At 40.8% G+C, this 18,868-nt stretch overlaps 2 protein-coding genes across 2 annotated transcripts; both read left to right on the top strand.

The window, feature by feature from the left end:
• Window positions 1-1,136: 1,136 nt before the first annotated feature.
• LOC110509134 (gamma-aminobutyric acid receptor-associated protein-like 1) lies at window positions 1,137-3,945 on the top strand. Its single transcript, XM_021590107.2, has 5 exons — window positions 1,137-1,360; window positions 2,366-2,455; window positions 2,765-2,843; window positions 3,067-3,185; window positions 3,451-3,945. The coding sequence occupies exons 2-5, from the start codon at window positions 2,366-2,368 to the stop codon at window positions 3,514-3,516; spliced, it is 354 nt and encodes a 117-aa protein (XP_021445782.1). The 5' UTR covers window positions 1,137-1,360; the 3' UTR covers window positions 3,517-3,945.
• A 1,577-nt stretch (window positions 3,946-5,522) lies between these two features.
• Window positions 5,523-10,355, top strand: LOC110509113 (CD209 antigen-like protein E). Its single transcript, XM_021590085.2, has 6 exons — window positions 5,523-5,939; window positions 8,161-8,265; window positions 8,640-8,807; window positions 9,015-9,166; window positions 9,336-9,433; window positions 9,566-10,355. Exons 1-6 carry the CDS (start codon window positions 5,834-5,836, stop codon window positions 9,690-9,692), a joined length of 756 nt encoding a protein of 251 aa, XP_021445760.2. The 5' UTR covers window positions 5,523-5,833; the 3' UTR covers window positions 9,693-10,355.
• The last annotated feature ends 8,513 nt before the right edge of the window (window positions 10,356-18,868 follow it).

The following is an 18,868-nucleotide window of genomic DNA, read 5'->3' as shown; positions in this document are numbered from 1 at the left end:
TCCACACCTTGGACCCTCCCTCCTACACACTGCTGCCACATGCCCATAAACTTGACACCTGTAACATTGTAACGTATTAGGCACATACGCTTGCACAGGATAACTAACTTCACCTTTTCGAGCAAAGACTCATCTTCAAAACTCAAAAGAACAGACAATGACTCTGTTTCCCCACTCTTGCCAGCCTGTCTGCGTCGCATCAAATGACGAGCATCACATACACCGGAAATCTTTCCCCTCAGCTGGTCAACTTTTACATTTACTGCTACCCCAGGAATCACTCCTTTCATTGGTGCCCTTTTCTTGAGAGTTAAACAATTCACTTTTCTTGCTCTCATTTGTTTTATTCCCGAGCGCATTTCCCCTCTGACCAACAGAAACACAAACAATTATCACTAGACCACTTCTGGTTACCCTCACCGATTCCACATTACCCAACTCTTTTTTTCAACCACTGTTAAACCACACATGGATCTGCCAAAAGGAAAGAGTCCACTTTTTCCATAAACTTCACTCCTGTCCCAAACTCCTCTTTTTCCTGATCCTTTGTGCATACTTCGGTCTCTGATAACTTCACCACACCTACAACCTCCGATACTTCACCCTCATTCACTTCAATTTCTCCTCCAGTCTTCAGCTCCCTCTGCTTACACTTTCTACCATTCTTTAACAAACAATCTCCCTTTTCCCCACCATTTTTATCCGACTCAAGCTCACCCTCCTCTCCCTCTCTTTTTCCCTCCATTCCTCCGCCGTATTCCAAGTATACGTTTCCTTATGATAATACTGCACTACTCCTGACAACCATGTTGTTCTTGCTTTCTCTAGGGACTCCATTTCCACTGAAAGAGTTCGCTTCGATCCGTTTACAGCTCTGACTTAAGGTGTACTTTTTACAGGACAAGTTGAATGCCTCGTCTGGCACGTAGAGGAAACAGCTCCTGGCCCAGTTTTTCAACAATTTAATTGGTTGACTAAAACGCAATTCAAGCAAAAACCGAGTCAGGGAGGCGGGAAACAGCACTATTACTCCAATGGGAGCATTGTAAACAAACATGAACGCCGTCCCCCAACTCTGCCCGAGTGGTTAAAAACGTTGTCCATCAACACGAAGGACGTTCGTTGGTCTAAATAACTCAAATTGGGCGTGACTGTATTTGTTGTTGTTTCTGGGTCAAGAAGTAGCTAGCTAGTTAGAACAGTCGGCTATTTAAGAATATATTTCGTTTAAATAATTTAATACAAAAGTACTGTTCGCCGTACTCATTATATGATAGCGTTGGTTACGTGAAGAGTCGGTGGGAAAGATCGGTGTGGAATTTTCACTTATATTTGTTTTTATTACGTTTTTCCAAAGAAGGTGAGTGTCTTGACTGTTTAATATTCCTTGTCTTCGCTTTGACATCGTGCAGCATATTCCTCAATCTCGCAAAACATATCTAATTGGCTTCGAAAGATTTGTTGGCAGGTATTGGCTCTCTTTTGGATTCCATTGTGAATACGTTTTTCATCCAGCGATAAGGATTCGTCATAACATCCGCTTGCAACATAAACTAGCTATTGGAGGCAGCTGACGTTAACCTTCGCCTACTCAGCTGACCAAGCCCAAAACTGTAAATAATGACGTGGCTACCTTGCCATTGTCTGAAAAACCACAACAGTAGGCTACTGTAGTTGGCTGTGATAGAAACAGGGCTATGCAGAATTCAAACTGTAGCTATTATGATAATATATTTTTAGCTATCACACGATGTTTGTAAATAAACTGTGTAGCTAATTAATGTATCCACTAGAAAGCAAGCCAGTGTGTTCACGTAATGTAGACTAAATAGTACAATTTCATATCTAATCTCAATATTTAGTTTACCAACAAGAGCAAATATAAGACTATATATGGATATCACATTTATAAAGTTGAAAGAAAATAGAGAAACGTTATAAACATTGTAGGCCCGTCTACATACAATACATTATTTAAATGATTGAGTTGTCAAGACCTAATAAAATAGCCTATCTAACTCTCCCTGACGAGTTTGTTTTTGTGTACCTGATCCATTATGTCATCATGGTCATGTGTACCTTCATATCAAGACAGGGTGGTGTTTACAGCTGATAAGTGGCTCCAGTCTTCACACATACAGTCAGAGCTGGCTAGGCTATATTTTACTTTTAAATTGACTATACACATTAGAATAGGTGTTGTTTTAAGAACATCAATTAACATATTTTATATGGCATTATTATATGCACAACTGCAAATAACAACAATATACAGATACAGTGGTGTTGCAATGATAACGGTGCATGCATGTGATGTATTATCAAATGTTAACCACTGTTGACCCGTCCCTGTGTGTCTCTGTAGATGGACAGTCAGTACCAGCGCTCTGTACCACTGGAGGTGAGGAGGGCAGAGGGTGAGAGGGTGCGAGCCAAGCATCCTGACAAGATACCGGTGAGTGTGAACAGAATAAATGCCAGTAGTGTTGAATAGCTTCCTCTCCTTAACTCCTTTCTCTTATGACCATTGGCCACTGATCTGAAAGGACATCACACTCATGTGATTGTGAATGAATTTTCAGGGCCTAAAAACCCTGTCCATCCTTTTTATCAGCTGATAAGTGATCCTGGCATAGGATGAAGGGAAAGGAAGCTAGTAAGGTATTATTAAGGTCAGATGCCAAGTTTCTTGGCTCCAGTTGAATGGGACATGATGGTGCAGTGTGTAATTACTGACCAAGTACTGTGTTCCCTCCTAAACCAGATCATTGTGGAGAGGGCTGCCAGGTCAAGAGCTCCTGACCTGGACAAGAAGAAGTACCTCGTACCCTCTGACCTCACAGGTGAAACTGACGAGATGTCTGTCTTTCTCACAATTATTAACTCTTTCCCAACTCATGACCTTGTTCTCACCCTCTTCCCTTCCCTCTCTTCCTTCTCTCCACCTTCCCTATTTTCTCCACTATAGCGCCACTCTTCCTCTTCTTTTGAAATTAAAGTCTATATAATGTGTTAGTTTTGTTCTGTAAGTCTCTGCCTGAGCATCTCTCTATTTTTCTCTCTCAGTGGGTCAACTGTGCTTCCTGATCCGACAGCGTGTGTCTATGAGACCTGAGGAGGCTCTCTTCTTTTTCGTCAACAACTCCCTTCCCCCATCCAGTTCTCCTCTCTCCGCTGTCTATGAGGTAAACACACATGCACACTGACACAACCTTGTATCCTACCCCCATGACCCCCTAACGCCAGATCCAGATGCCAGGCATTCCCTCACTATCAGTGACACAACTCCATTACATTGATATTGTGTTGCGTGAGTTTTGCCTATTTTATAAACAATTACAATATCATGTTTTATTCAGTGTACATACTTCAGTTATTATCAACAGTTCTGCTTTTGCCATTTAAATCCTTATTTCCCTCCCTGTCCCTGTCCTCCCCGGTCTCTCACAGGAGCACCATGAAGAGGACCTGTTCCTATACATGACCTACAGTAACGAGAGTGTCTACGGTGCCTGAGACGGGACAAAAAAGAGGAAAGAGAGAGAAAGACAGGAGATGAAGAGAGGAGATGGGAGAGAGCTCTTTGTAATATTTCACCACTATTATTCTTAACTATTTAGGAGATGGCTGTGGGGAGGAGAGAGGGTGGGGAGGACAGTGGGTAAGGTTTTTATACATTTTGTCAGTATTTTTGGGGTGATTATATTCTGTGGCAGTATACTCTAAACCATGGTAAGCCATTCTGAATTTGAAAAATAACGGGGTAGTTGGTAATAGGGGGAGTGAAAAAGAGATTTCAGTAAAAGAAGAGTGTTAAGTGGAAAGCTCTTGATTTCCATATTTTTTTCTCAGCCAGTCATCTGTATTTAATGCAAATTGTATTTTTTTGTAAATTAATATCATGAGTTTTTGTGGAAAATAAAATAAAAAATGCATGGTTTGCTAGTTCTGCAGTTTGTCATTTAAAAAAAAAAAACGTTTTATTCAAGCAAGTTTGTGTGCGCATGTGTGTTTTCACATCACAATATCACTTCACAAACTGTCCCCATCCCATCTCAAGTTGTGAATGTAAGACATTTGTCTTTTACAGAAGTTCTAAGATGTTTCATTTGGATATACTGTGCAATTCATTTTGTCTCATTTCCCAGAAATATCCCAATTCACATAAATTGCTGAGACTCAGTAATGGCGAATGGGAATGACAAATCATCTTTTATAAAAATAAAAAGAGTGAATGAGCCAAATATAAATCAGTGAGGAAGTGTAACTTGTAAATGACAGGAGGGATCACTTTGCACATGGTTTATTTTGTATTCAAGTGACACTAGCTACAGAGACTAAGGAGATAATTTAAATAGACATATTTGGTTTGTGTGTGGGAGACTTGCTACACAAGTAACTTTCTGGAGTTTTTGCTGAACAGGCTTATAGGCTTTCCAGGGAAATAGAAAGTTCGAGACCCAGACAAAAAACGAGAGAATCATGGAGATACAAGAAACCCCCGAGAGGAGGAAAAAGTTGTGGAAGTGGATGAGAGGCAGATAATTCTGGAGACCTCAGGTAAAGAAAGAGAACATCTTCATCACCAAACTTCAGCTACTGGGGTAAATTTGCACCGCTTTCCTCGGAATACATCAGCATATTTTCATTTCTCTTACTGTAGGTTTAATCCTTTAAAAAAAAATGTCTTAGGCTATATGCAATTTTTTGTTGTGTTCTGAGATGATTAATTTGGTCCTAAGCTTCCACATATTTGTGTGTCTGCATGTCTGTCAGTCGAGGAAGCTGAATCTACAGTCTACTCCAAACTGAAGAGTTCATCTGAGGACATTTTTGCTGAAGCTTCTCCTGGCCAGCCCTGTGCCAAAGACAGACCAGGTACGTCAGATACAGGTGGCTACAGCACCGTTATTATATTATTCATCAAATTTGATCAATTAAATACATTTTATAAATCCCTTTTTTAGATAAGAAAATGTCACAAAGTGCTTTACAGATGCCTGGCCTAAACCCCAAATATTATTATAATTATAATATTATTACATGATTATTACATACGTCTGAACTAATCCTAAATAAATGGAGGTCTAAAATGTCCTATTAAAGTGAAATACATTATTTCTACTTTTAATACGCAAGAGAGGAAGAATAGAGGAACAAGAGGAATATAGAGAGACTGAAAGATTGTGTGTGAGTGAGAAAAATAGTTGTCAGTACTACAGTGAAAGTAGAGTTTTCCCATTTCCGAATTTTGATTATGACACATTTCCTTGGTCTAGCCTACTATTAATGCTGTGTGTGGAGTGCAGCTTGCAGTTTGCATGTTACAGGTGAGGTTGTTATAACAAAAACAGAACGTCAATGTTCCAAAATGTCTAGTTTTAGGGGAGAATATTATCTAGCTTGTAACATAATGAAAGCCATCTGGCAGGGAAGGGCCTGTTTGTCTGTCTCACAATCAAGGCTGAGACATGATAATAGCAGACCTCCAAGCAGAAGCCCAATCTATTGTTGAGAAACACAGCCTGGCTGAATGGACATCTCTCCAAGGACTAGATATCTCTCCAAGGACTAGATATCTCTCCAAGGACTAGATATCTCTCCAGACAGTTGTTCAGAACTCTGTCTCTTATCACACACACAGCAGAGATAGAGAGTAGAAGCAGCAGCAAACGGATTTTGGGACAGACTGAGTATTGTGTTACAGGAATTAATTATAAATCTAAAAGGGGCACGTTGCTATAGAGACGGAGAGGGAGGTTTTTTAAAACCACAGTGCATTTAGCCTTCACAGTACTTTACAGTCGCAGTCGGTGGGTCAGGAACAGCAGCAATGTATATCAAGTTTTGCCGTATTGTAGGAAGTGGAGGGAATGTCAAATTACCAGATGAGGCAAACGCAAAGTTTTCGGTTGAAGTGAAGAAGCAGCAAGGGAAAGGTAAGCAGGATTTCAATTGTTGCTCGTAGTGATTGCTTTTAAAATGTCTGATTGTGCGATATGCCACATAACAAAGCCAGGGCCATCCTAGAACGATACATATAACGAACTACAGTATAACATCAAACAATTCAAATCGTTGTAATTCAAGTGAACAGGGGCGTTCACACTACAACGATAACTACAAAAGCAGTGGATAACGAGATATATCTATATTGTTTGCGGTCACTTTCTGAGCGATTTTCCCCTGTCCCTCTGACGATAAAACAACAACAAACAATTCAAAATGCGTTATTGGTTCTAGCTGCGTGAGGCTGCTCATAGAGGAGGGAACAGTAAATCTGCCTTAAGAAAATAATTAACTTTTTACTTCGTACATTTTCGTGACACCCAAAAGTACTCGTTACATTTTGACAGGAAAATGGTCCAGGTCAAGCACTTATCAAGAGAACATCCCGGGTCATCCCTACTGCTTCTGATCTGGCGGACTACCTAAACACAAATGCTTCATTTGTAAATTCATGTTGGAGTGTGCCTCTGGCTATCCGTAAATAAAAAATGTAATACAAATTGTGCCGTCTGGTTTGATTAATTTAAGGAATTAGACATTATTAATACTTTTAATTCGATACTTAAGTACGTTTATAACCAAATACTATTCGACTTTTACTCAGGTAGTATTTTACTGGATTAACTTTCACTTTTAATTGAGTCATTTTCTGTTAAGGTATCTTTACTTTTATACTCAAGTATGATATTTCAGTACTTTTTTCACCACTGCTGATATAGGACGACTTGGGAGAATGATGATCCATGACAAACAGCCCATATCATTATTATAAGGCCATATTTTCCGATGGTACAGTACCAGTCAAAAGTTTGGACACACCTTCTCATTCAAGGGTTTTTCTTTATGTTTTACTATTTTCTACATTGTAGAATAATAGTGAAGACATCAACTATGAAATAACACATGGAATCATGTAGTAACCAAAAAAGGTTTCAAAAAAGCAAAATATATTTGATATTTGAGATTCTTCAAAGTAGCCATCCTTTGCCTTGATGACAGCTTTGCACACTCTTGGCATTCTCTCAGCCATCTTCATGAGGAATGCTTTTCCAACAGTTTTGAAGGAGTTCCCACATATGCTGAGCACTTTCTGGCTGGAGGTGTGTTGGGTCACTATTCTAAAATATGGAAAATAGTACAAATAAAGAAAAACCCTTGAATGAGTAGGTGTGTCCAAACTTTTGACAGGAACTGTATATGTTAATGCCAATACATCCGGATAAATAAACACTCTGACTGGCCTGCTAATGTGCCTTTTGGGAACCTTGTAAACTGTTGAGAAAAGACCCATTACTGATCGAAATGGCCCAGGCTAGATTATTATTATTTCAAAATGGAACTGGCATTCAAAACGAAAGGCTTATTAGCGGTTATTGAAGTTATATATACATTTTTATACACAGTGTACAAAACATTAGGAACACCTGCTCTTTCCAAATCGGGCACTAGAATTACTTAAAACATATGTATGCTTACATTACTTATTTTATTGATTTCCCATCATTTATAAGTCAGAAGTCAAACATTTTATGTCAGAGGCAGATAGATACATTGCATGTGTTCAGAATGACAAAATCGAGCCCTTTACATGACCCTTCTCCCCGTGTCTATAGGAGAGACGCAAGCTGTTTAAAGACTATCATTAATGTAATAAAGAAGGTGAAATATTTTGGGTAGATGTTCCTAAAACAGATTATAACTATATATGGACATATTATAAAATATAAAAGGCTTATTCATTCACAAAAAAATAAATAAATCATATTATCATATTTGTATATGTTTTATTATACTTGTAGTGTGTACTAGATCATATGGGTTGAAAAGTGTTATTTTCTCAGACATAAATAAACAATTCCAGGTGAAAGCCAAAGGTCATAGCTATCTAGGGGGGGAACACTACTACATTAATAAAATATTGACCTCTTGCTAGATTGATGACTAAAACCACAGTGAAACAGTGCAAAACGGCTGTCAGCTTTGAAAGGTTTTTAAGCTTTGAGACAATTGAGGGGGATCCAACTCAATATTAGGAAGTTGTGCCTAATGCTTTGTACACTCAGTGTATAATGTTATTATAATGTTATTGTTATCGTTATAGTTATCGTCTTTGGTGTGGATGGCCCTTAAGACTATTCTTTCCTTGTCTAGACCTGCAGGTCCTGGGGAACGTTGGTCTGTACCGCGCAGTGTGTTTACTACTGTCTGTCATCTGTCTGGTTCTACTGCTCGTCATCATCATCCTCTGTGTCAAATGTGAGTATCATAGACATTCTATTCTAGAATAGTGATTTAGAAACAGGCAATACTCCTTTTAGGGGTGGCAGGTAGCCTAGTGGTTAGAGCGTTGGGCCAGTAACCAAAAAGTTGCTAGATCAATTCCCCGAGCTGACAAGGTAAAAATCTGTTGTTCTGCCCTTGAACAAGGCAGTTAACCCACTGTTCCTAGGCCGTCATTGTAAATAAGAATTTGTTCTTAACTGACTTGCCTGGTTAAATAAAATTGTTTTATTTTATTTTGATAGAATATCCAGCATGTTGGTTTAAACAGCCTTCTATGCAAGAAAGAACAAAACAAATGTGTAATATGATTCCATTCTATTATTCTTTCTTTCTTCATTATTCTCTAGTTCCATTCCAGCCTCAAGTCTGTCATGGTACTGAAAAAGGGATTGAGGCTAAAGAGAAGGGGAGTGTGACTGAAAAAGGGATTGAGGCTAAAGAGGAGAGGTTCCAGTCCACTGAGGTGTGCAGCCTGCAGACATGCCAAGCACAATACTTCCAACAACAGAGCCAGGGTGAGTCCAATGTAACCTGTTAAACTATATCGCTCTACATATTGTCAATGTATCGATCTAATGTTTTGAGATGTATTGTACCACTACAATGTTTTCTCGTTGACTTCATACCATGCTAATAATAATGCTAATAATAATTATTGAACCTACATATATTAACTGAACTACATGTTGTACTTGAAGAGCAATTTCCCTCCTTTCCTCCAGTCCCTGCCTGCCACATGTGTGATGAAGGCTGGCTGCACTTTGAGAGCTCCTGCTACTTCCTCTCCAGAGACAGAATGAACTGGGACGAGAGCAGGGACGAGTGTAAGAAGAGAGGGGCAGATCTGGCTGTCATAACAAACAAAACAGTGCAGGTGGTTCTACTACAATTGTTACTCCTCTCTACCTCTTGTTTCTCTTCTTTGTATAACAGTGACCATACAATCACTGTTGCGTTGCTATCATCATTGAATGACAACCATACATAACAGTTGGATTGACGAAGGTTACTAATAGTCCAATAAAAACTGTGCATTCTCCCAGACCTTTCTAACGAAGAAGGGGAACCTGATGTACTGGATCGGCCTGAGACAGAGAACCAGGAACTGGGTTTGGGTCAACAACACTGCACTGGGACAAAGGTGAGACAACCGATGATGATGTTTATTGGCCTTCAAGATGGCAAACAGACTTTGTTATCCAGAAATGAAAACAAGTGTAATATTTTAGTATGGACAGTACTGAGCTGTTGTTCCCTTTCCTCTCATTGGTAGTTACTGGTCAGGATCCAACAGACAAGGGGATTGTGGGTTACTGACAGGAAGGGATCCTCCTGAGAGAAGCTGGAGCTCCACATCATGTGACCAGTACAGCTTCTACATCTGCCAGAGGGGGCGCTAAAGGACAGACTTCACCATCTGCCAGCAGTCACCAACCCTGGTCCTGGAGAGCTATACGATGTACAGGCTTTTGTTCCAGCCCAGCAGTAAGACACATGATTTAGCTAGTCAATGAATCACCTTGATTAGCTGAATCATTTAAGTGTTGTACACCATGTAGGTCAGCAGGGTTGGTGGCCACTGCCATATTCCAACTAAGAAACCTGTCAATACGGATTCTCTTTTGACTTCTATCATTCAGTCCTATTCCATAGCCTTTTATCCCATGATTACACATCTCTATCAACAGCCTTTTAAACCTTGATTATACACTGTATGACCTAAGTCTATGTTATAATTCATTAGACATCCAGGTATAACCAATGATGGTAAATATAATCACATTACAGTTAGTTATGCCTTGTGAAGAACAATCAAGTTGGCCTGCCAGTTTCTGTTAGAGTTTGCACTAATGTAAAAGATTAACACTGTATATTGCACTCATTTGCTTGTTCTGCTGAGATGTTTTCTATATGTGTTCTCAATGCCTTTGAATGTGATAATGACCTACATGATTATGTGCATTAACCAATCATTATGTTTTAAGTACTGATTCACAATCCTGAAAGAAACAAACGTTTAATATCATTTGTCCCTGTAATAAAGAATCAGTTATTATACTGTCTCATCAAATCTTTCATAAAAAGTGTTCATGTGCTTTACTTGGAATGATAAAGTAACATATATGGTCCAAGAAAATTGAAAATGGATCTAGTCTACATTTCAACCCAGTCATACCCATGTACAAATATTTTGTTTTTGACATGTAAAACTGTATAAACACAGTACCTGTCAAAAGTTTGGACCCACCTACTCATCCAAGGGTTTTTCTTTATTCTTACTCTTTTCTACATTGTAGAATAGTAGAGAAGATGTCAAAACTATGAAATAACACATATGGAATCATGTAGTAACCTAAAAAAGTGTTAAAAAAATCTAAATAGATTTTATATTCTTCAAAGTAGCCACCCTTTGCCTTTATGGCAGCTTTGCACACTCTTGGCATTCTCTCAACCAGCTTCATAAGGAATGCTTTTCCAACTGTCTCGAATGAGTTCCCACATATGCTGAGCACTTGTTGGCTGCTTTTCTTTCAATCTGCGGTCCAACTCATCCCAAACCATCTCAATTGGGTTGAGGTCGGGTGATTGTGGAGCCGAGGTCATGTGATGCAGTACTCCATCACTTTCCTCCTTGGTCAAATAACTTACACAGCCTGGAGGTGTGTTGGGTCATCGTCCTGTTGAAAAACAAATGATAGTCCCACTAAGCGCAAACCAGATGGAATGGCATATCGCTGCAGAATGCTGTGGTAGCCATGCTGGTTAAGTGTGCCTTGAATTCAAAATAAATCACAGACAGTGTCACCAGCAAAGCACCATCACACCTTCTCCATGCTTCACGGTGGGAACCACACATGTGGAGATCATCTGTTCACCTACTCTGCGTCTCACAAAGACAAGGCGGTTGGAACCAATAATCTCAAATTTGGACTCATCAGACCAAGGACAGATATCCTCCTGTTTGTGTTTCTTGGCCCAAGCAAGTCTCTTCTTCTTATTGGTGTCCTTTCGAATTTCTTGGCAGCAATTCGACAATGAAGGCATGCAGTCTCCTCTGATCAGTTGATGTTGAGATGTGTCAGTTACTTGAACCCTGTGAAGCATTTATTTGGGCTGCAATTTCTGAGGCTGGTAACTCTAATGACCTTATCCTTCGCAGCAGTGGTAACTCTTGGTCTTCCTTTCTTGTGGCGGTCCTCATGAGAGGCAGTTTCATCATAGCGCTTGATTGCTTTTGTGATTGCACTTGAAGAAGCTTTCTAAGTTCTTGAAATTTTCCGGATTGACTAACCTTCATATCTTCAACTAATGATGGATTGTCATTTCTCTTTGCTTATTTGAGCTGTTCTTGCCATAATATGGACTTGGTCTTTTACCAAATAGGGCTATCTTCTGTATACCACCCCTACCTTAACACAACACAACTGATAGGCTCATACGCATTAAGAAGGAAAGAAATTCCAAATTCAAATTTTCAACAAGGCACACCTGTTAATTGAAATGCATTCCAGGTGACTATCTCATGAAGCTGGATGAGAAAATGACAAGAGTGTGCAATGCTGTCATCAAGGCTAAGGGTGAATACTTGAAAAATCTCAAATAAACAGATATTTTGATTTGAACACCTTTTTGGTTACTACATGATTCCATATGTGTTATTTCATATTTTTGATGTCTTCACTATCATTATACAATGTAGAAAATAGTAAAAATAAAGAAAAACCCTTGAATGAGTAGGTGTATCCAAACCTTTGAATGGTACTGTACATGCAGTGACGCCATGCACCCATTATTTTAGAAGGGACAAGAAGTACGTGAGGATGCAGGGGTGGGGGGTCAGCCCCTCTTCGGAAGTCGGAGAATGTAGGTTTTTTTTACACCTGAAACAGTGCTTTCCTGCAATCTAGAGCCATAGTTATTATGCCTCTTTACCTGTTCAATTGTCATTTTAATTAATGATGCACATTGATTCTTTAAAAACTTTTTATGCTTAAGGAGTTTAGTACAACTGCTACACTGGTACACTACATGACCTAAAATATGTGGACACCTGCTCGTCGAACATCTCATTCCAAAATCAGGGGCATTAATTTAAAGTTGGTCCCTCCTTTGCTGCTATAACAGCCTCCACTCTTCTGGGAAGGTTTTCCAGTAGAAGTTGGAACATTGCTGCAGGGACTTGCTTCCATTCAGCCACAAGAGCTTTAGTGAGGTTGTGCACTGATGTTGGGCGATTAGGTCTGGCTGTCAGCTTTCAAATTCATCCCAAAGGTGTTCGATGGGGTTGAGGTCAGGGCTCTGTGGAGGCCAGTCAAGTTCTTCTACACCATCTCGACAAACCATTTCTGTATGAACCTCGCTTTGTGCACAGGGGCATTGTCATGCGGAAACAGGAAAGGGTCTTCCCCAAACTGTTGCCACAAAGTTGGAAGCACAGAATCATCTAGAATGTCATTGTATGCTGTAGTGTTAAGATTTCCCTTCAGTGGAACTAAGGGCCCTAGCCCGAACCATGAAAAACAGCCCCAGACCATTATTCCTCCTCCACCAAACTTTACAGTTGGCACTATGCATTCGGGCAGGTAGCGTTCTCCTGGCATCCGCTAAACCCAGATTCGTCCGTCGGACTGCCAGATGGTGACGCATGATTCATCACTCCAGAGAACGCGTTTCTACTTCTCCAGAGTCAAATGGCAGCGAGCTTTACACCAGTCCAGCTGACGCTTGTTACTGTGCATGGTGATCTTAGGCTTGGGTGCGGCTGCTCGGCCATGGAAACCCATTTCATGAAGCTCCCGACGAACAGTTATCGTGATGATGTTGCTTCCAGAGGCAGTTTGGAACTCGGTATTGAGTGTTGCAACCGAGGAAAGACCATTTTTACACGCTACGTGCTTCAGCACTCAGCGGCCCTGTTCTGTGAGCTTGTGTGGCCTACCACTTCGCAGCTGAGCAATTGTTGCTTCTAGACTTTCCAACTTCACAATAAAACCACTTCCAATTGACCAGGGCAGCTCTAGCAGGGCAGACATTTGATGAACTGACTTGTTGGAAAAGGTGTAATCCTCTGACGGTGCCTTAGGCTTGGGTGCGGCTGCTCGGCCATGGAAACCCATTTCATGAAGCTCCCGACGAACAGTTATCGTGATGATGTTGCTTCCAGAGGCAGTTTGGAACTCGGCATTGAGTGTTGCAACCGAGGAAAGACCATTTTTACACGCTACGTGCTTCAGCACTCAGCGGCCCTGTTCTGTGAGCTTGTGTGGCCTACCACTTCGCAGCTGAGCAATTGTTGCTTCTAGACTTTCCCACTTCACAATAACACCACTTCCAATTGACCAGGGCAGCTCTAGCAGGGCAGACATTTGATGAACTGACTTGTTGGAAAAGGTGGCATCTTCTGACGGTGCCACATTGAATGTCACTGAGCTCTTCAGTACGGGCCATTCTACTGTCAATTTGTGTCTATGGAGATTGTATGGCTGTGTGCTCGATTTTATAAACCTGTCAGCAACGGGTGTGGCTGGAATAGTCTAATCCACTAATTTGAAGGCATGTCCATATACTTTTGGCCATGTGGTGTGTATGGTATCATAAGACAAGAATTAAAGCAATTTTTGTATTTTCTAAAGTCTAGCAACCTTGCCGGCTGGCATGTCAGCTAAGCTGGTTAGACAAGCAATTCTAACCTAATTGATAGCCTGAAATGACATGGTAGCTAGTTACGAGATTGTGAGATTGGGAACCCATCTAGCTGGCTAGCTAAATTTTTTTAAATAAAATTGCTAGGTGGCTAGTATGACAGAGAAACTTATTGTGACCACGGCACTCAGAACAGGTTCCGGTAGCAAAATGAAATATAATTCCTAAATTGTTTATCTGGTCCGCACTCAAAAAAGAGATTCAAGGTTTATTTAGAGTATTTATTTCATTATTTCATTCAAGGGGGGGTTTAGATAGACAAATGTCTCAGCCTTCGTCGGTGTCATCAGCATCCCCTCTGAAGGTGCACTTCTTTAATGCTTGTTTTATTTATTCGTCAAGAAGGAATCAACAATGTTAATTTAGAAACAGTCCTGCCCATCACCGGCAGCTAAAATCAGATGAAACTCTGTGTGTCACTAGACACTCTCTCTCCTCCTCCACTCATGATACTGTCTTCACACATATATTTGCTTAGTGGTTCACCTAGGAAGGAACCACTTACTATGAAGTGTATGGGGGGAAGGGGCACTGATTAGGATGCTGTATACACTTTCATCATGGTTTTCAGGTATTATTATGGAGTATGTAGGAGAGACTATATGTGTGTGCCTGAGTGTGTGTTTGCTTGTGTGTGTGTCAAAATGTGTGTGTGCCGTATAGGTATGACGCCTCTGCATTCATGCTTGTGTCGTGTCTCTACTATCATTAACTGAAGACTTATAGTTTTTATCAAAGATTCTCTGTAATTAAGTATTACGCTATTAGACTGATTAATCATGTAACCGTAATTACTAGGAAGTCGGGGCACCAAGGAAAAATATTCAGATTACAAAGTTATCATTTCCTAAAATAACTTTTCAAATATTTTCTTATCTGATCCATAGTCTTCTGATTAATGAATTATTTACTTTACCTCACGTTAGTCTCATTCAAAACGTCATAAATTGTTGGTTATCTGCACGAACCCAGTCTTCACTATCAGTCATCCATACATCAATTGTCTTAAATCATTTATTTATTACTAACTAAGTAATTCACAGAAGTGCATAAACAAACAGTAAATATGGTTACAAGAAATGATAGGAGAATGTGCCCTAGTGGGCTAAACCGGCATGGCGGCTTGTTAGACAAAAGTGGGGGTCGACTAAGAAGTCACTACAGAGTGATAATTATAACAATTGAAATGCTAATCCCTTGCACATGAACGCTCACTCATTCGGGAACAATTGCAATCAATATATATATTTACGTTCAGTGTGTCGTCTTGATCGCTGGTGAAAAGTTTGTTTCTTTTGTAGAATTGTCCGTCTCTCTCTCTCTCTCTGTGTCGTGGTTATAGTGGATAGTTCAGAGTGACATTCATTCATTTCGTCATGGATGGATGTTTCGGCGGTTGTCGTTCTTCGCATTCAATGATACCGAATTCCTAGCTGCAGACTAGTAATTAATATCAAAGACTTGTTCTTATTCTTAGTCGGTATCGATAGTCTAAGAGTTTAACCACGTGGTATGGTTAAAAGATTCAGCAATGGTCTACAACCTTTGTCTCCCCTAATGGAGAAAAACATGGTCTGCAACCTTTAGCCATCTCGTAATTGAGGTAAGCTCCGTCTGCTGATCGAAAACCCGAGTGGGGGTTTTATTCGGAAGGGCCGAAAAAGGACTGTCCCAGGAGGCCTGACCCTAACTGGGCTCAGGGGCGGTCCTCTGATTTAGTTCAAATCAAAAGGGAATTGTATTTTTCTTCATTAAACAGTCCAAAATATATTACACAATTATACAAACAGTAACATACTCACTCATTCATCTTATACAACAATTAGATGTAAACCTCATATCTGAGGCTATTATATAAACAGTGTTATGGTAATGTGGCCACAACGTCTCCCATGAGCTCCCCCAAGTTGTGACAAACGGACCAGTTCGTAGCTGGATTCTTCATCGATCTTTTATACTTTCTCCGGAACATGAAATTTGTTCGTACCTCAAGTTCCGTGAGGTGGAAGGATTTCCTTTGTCCTCTATGAAAATGTACTCTCTCTATACTTGTTACTGTAATTTAGTTATTCCAATATGTTTTCATTAATTGAATTCCCTTAATCTATTTTATGAGAATTTGTAAGATTTGTGTTTTTATACAATAGACGGAGACCAGTCTTTTCAATAATAGGTAACAGAATTTATTCTCGGCGCACGCAGCCACGTTACCACGAGCAACCGTTTATATACAATAACATGACGTCATTTCATTGCTTAAAAAATGAATCTCCTCCTCCAGACCGGGACAAAGGGAACTTTAAAAGTTAATTCAAAGTTCATTCTGACCCCCTAGCACATAGACAGGACACACAACAAAACTGAATTAACTTTTGACTCCTCACCATTATCGATCACCACTTAGCTGACAGTTCTAATTAACAGAAAACCTAGGAATGCACTCACTGCCTTATCTAAAACACCCCAGAGCTCAGTTTCGTCGGTTCAATCATAGGTTAACTACCTTATCTGTTTACTTAATCCACAAACCATTCCTTTCTTCCTAGTTGGAATGGTGTTCATTAACTTTAATTACTCCTTGTCCGTGTCACACAATCCCTTCTTATGAACTCATATTGTTAATCAGATATAATAAAACAGAGTATAAGTTTACTTAGTTACAGTTCCATTTAAAATAATTTGTTCAGACTTTTAATCATAATTTTCCTAACAATACTGTGTGTCCATGAGGAGATCCTTAGGAATTTACAACGTCTCTCTGACCACAGCAACCTAGTTGAAAGAGGAAAGGGGGAGGCAGGGAGAGGGGGATGGAGCTTGCTATACCCAAAGAGGCCAACGTCATGACACTTGCATCACACATACATTATATAATAACAATATAATGATCTGTTTTACTGTCTTAAACCTCAGATCTATCTTACTTCCTGGTCATCCTCTTCCTGTTCCATGTCTAAACCCAGAGAGTTGAGGTGAATCATCTGCCAGAATGGCAGGTTTCCAGGTCCTTTTGACGTGTCAGTGTTCTCCATCTCCTCCCGCTCCTTGCTCTGGTCCTCATCCTTAGAGAAGGCTTGCACGTAGCGACGCATCTTTTGCACCAGTGGGTCGTTGCGATCCTCAACCCTGCAATGGAGACATTAAGATAGCCATTATAATACAAAGTCTGTATATGATGGGGATGGGGAAACACTGTTAACACCACCACACCTAAGACAGAGAGTACAGTAATAGGCCAGTTAGATGAAGTGTTGTTGTCTTACCGGAGGTACCAACGCTCCCCCAGGCCGTAGAGCAGTCCACACATCCCCAGCCGGGGCCACAGGCAGCGGGGCAACCTCCTCTCCAACATCAGGGTAGTGGCCACCACCTACACACAGTGAGCAGGGACAAAGGATGTAAGGATTATTAGAATGGCACTGATTGGGATGCTGTATACACTTTCATCATGGTTTTAAGCTATTTTTATGGAGTATGTCAATTTTTTATTTGATATAGGAGAAACTGTGTGTGTGTGTGTGTGTGTGTGTGTGTGTGTGTGTGTGTGTGTGTGTGTGTGTGTGTGCCTGAGTGTGTGTGTGCGTGTGGCACACCTGTATCCTCCAGAGCTCATCCCTCTCCTGGGCAACTCTCCGTTGTGTATCAATCATCATGGCTGTGAGCAGGTTGAGCAGCAGCATGCAGACCACAGAGAAGGTGCAGTGCAGCACATGGACAATAGGGGGCGTTGTGATGGTGTGGACCACTGGCAGGTCTATCAGACCCACACTCAGCTCAAACTGGGAGAACAGAGTGATGGGGAAGGAGCGGTACGCAGGTAGAGAATCTGGGTTCTGAGTCATGTACACCATCCACAGGGCTGGGAGGGAGGGAGGGAGGGAGGGAGGGAGGGAGGGAGGGAGGGAGGGAGGGAGGGAGGGAGTGAGGGAGGGAGGGAGGGAGGGAGGGAGGGAGGGAGGGAGGGAGGGAGGGAGGGAGGGAGGGAGGGAGGGAGGGACAACAACAACCAGGTTATAAAAATAGGATTTTTATTTATACACTTGTTGGCAATTTGCTTATTTGAAACGTCAAACTAATGCAGTTTCTCTTAAACAGAATGTACTTACATACCGAGCACGATGAAGCTCAGCCACATGAACTTGGTCAGGTCTCCAAATATAATCTAGGATGAAATTAGACAAAACACCACAACAGTTTAACATGGGAATCAAAACAGCAAAACCATACATTCTACAGTAACGTCATGCTAATGCTTGTGTGTGTGTGCATTCACGTGTGTGTGTCTGCTTCCTTTACATACCTTCTGTATCATGATGACGTAAGGCCCCAGCATCTGAAAGCCTCGGGCGAAGAACATGACATTGCTCGAGCCCAGCACCAGACACACAGCCATGACAACTGCCTCCCCCTGGACCCCACTGACCCTGAACACACACAGCAGCACCACCAGGAACGCATAGGCAATACTGGGGAGGAAACACAGATTATTACACAGGTTATGAATGCTTCATAGACATGACATAACACAATAACAGCACTAGGCAGGTAATAAAGGCTACATAGGCACCAAGGTTGACTTATAGAATGACATGGAAGGGTCCCCTCAGAGCCGTCTGTCCAAAGTACTGCTTGGCCCCCACTCTCAGCATATCTGGGACCTTAGGAATTGGGAAGAACACAGATTATATTGACAGCCAATAATGTGATCTAATCTACAGTGTAAATATAAGTGACATGAAAAACACCCAAACACACCCAAACTGTTGCCACAAAGTTGGAAGCACAGAATCATCTAGAATGTCATTGTATGCTGTAGTGTTAAGATTTCCCTTCAGTGGAACTAAGGGCCCTAGCCCGAACCATGAAAAACAGC

Source organism: Oncorhynchus mykiss, chromosome 3 (genome assembly GCF_013265735.2).
Source record: "Oncorhynchus mykiss isolate Arlee chromosome 3, USDA_OmykA_1.1, whole genome shotgun sequence".
In the NCBI taxonomy this organism is placed as follows: domain Eukaryota; kingdom Metazoa; phylum Chordata; class Actinopteri; order Salmoniformes; family Salmonidae; genus Oncorhynchus; species Oncorhynchus mykiss.
Note: the sequence above shows the minus strand (reverse complement) of the source record. Positions and strands in the feature narration are given on the sequence as shown.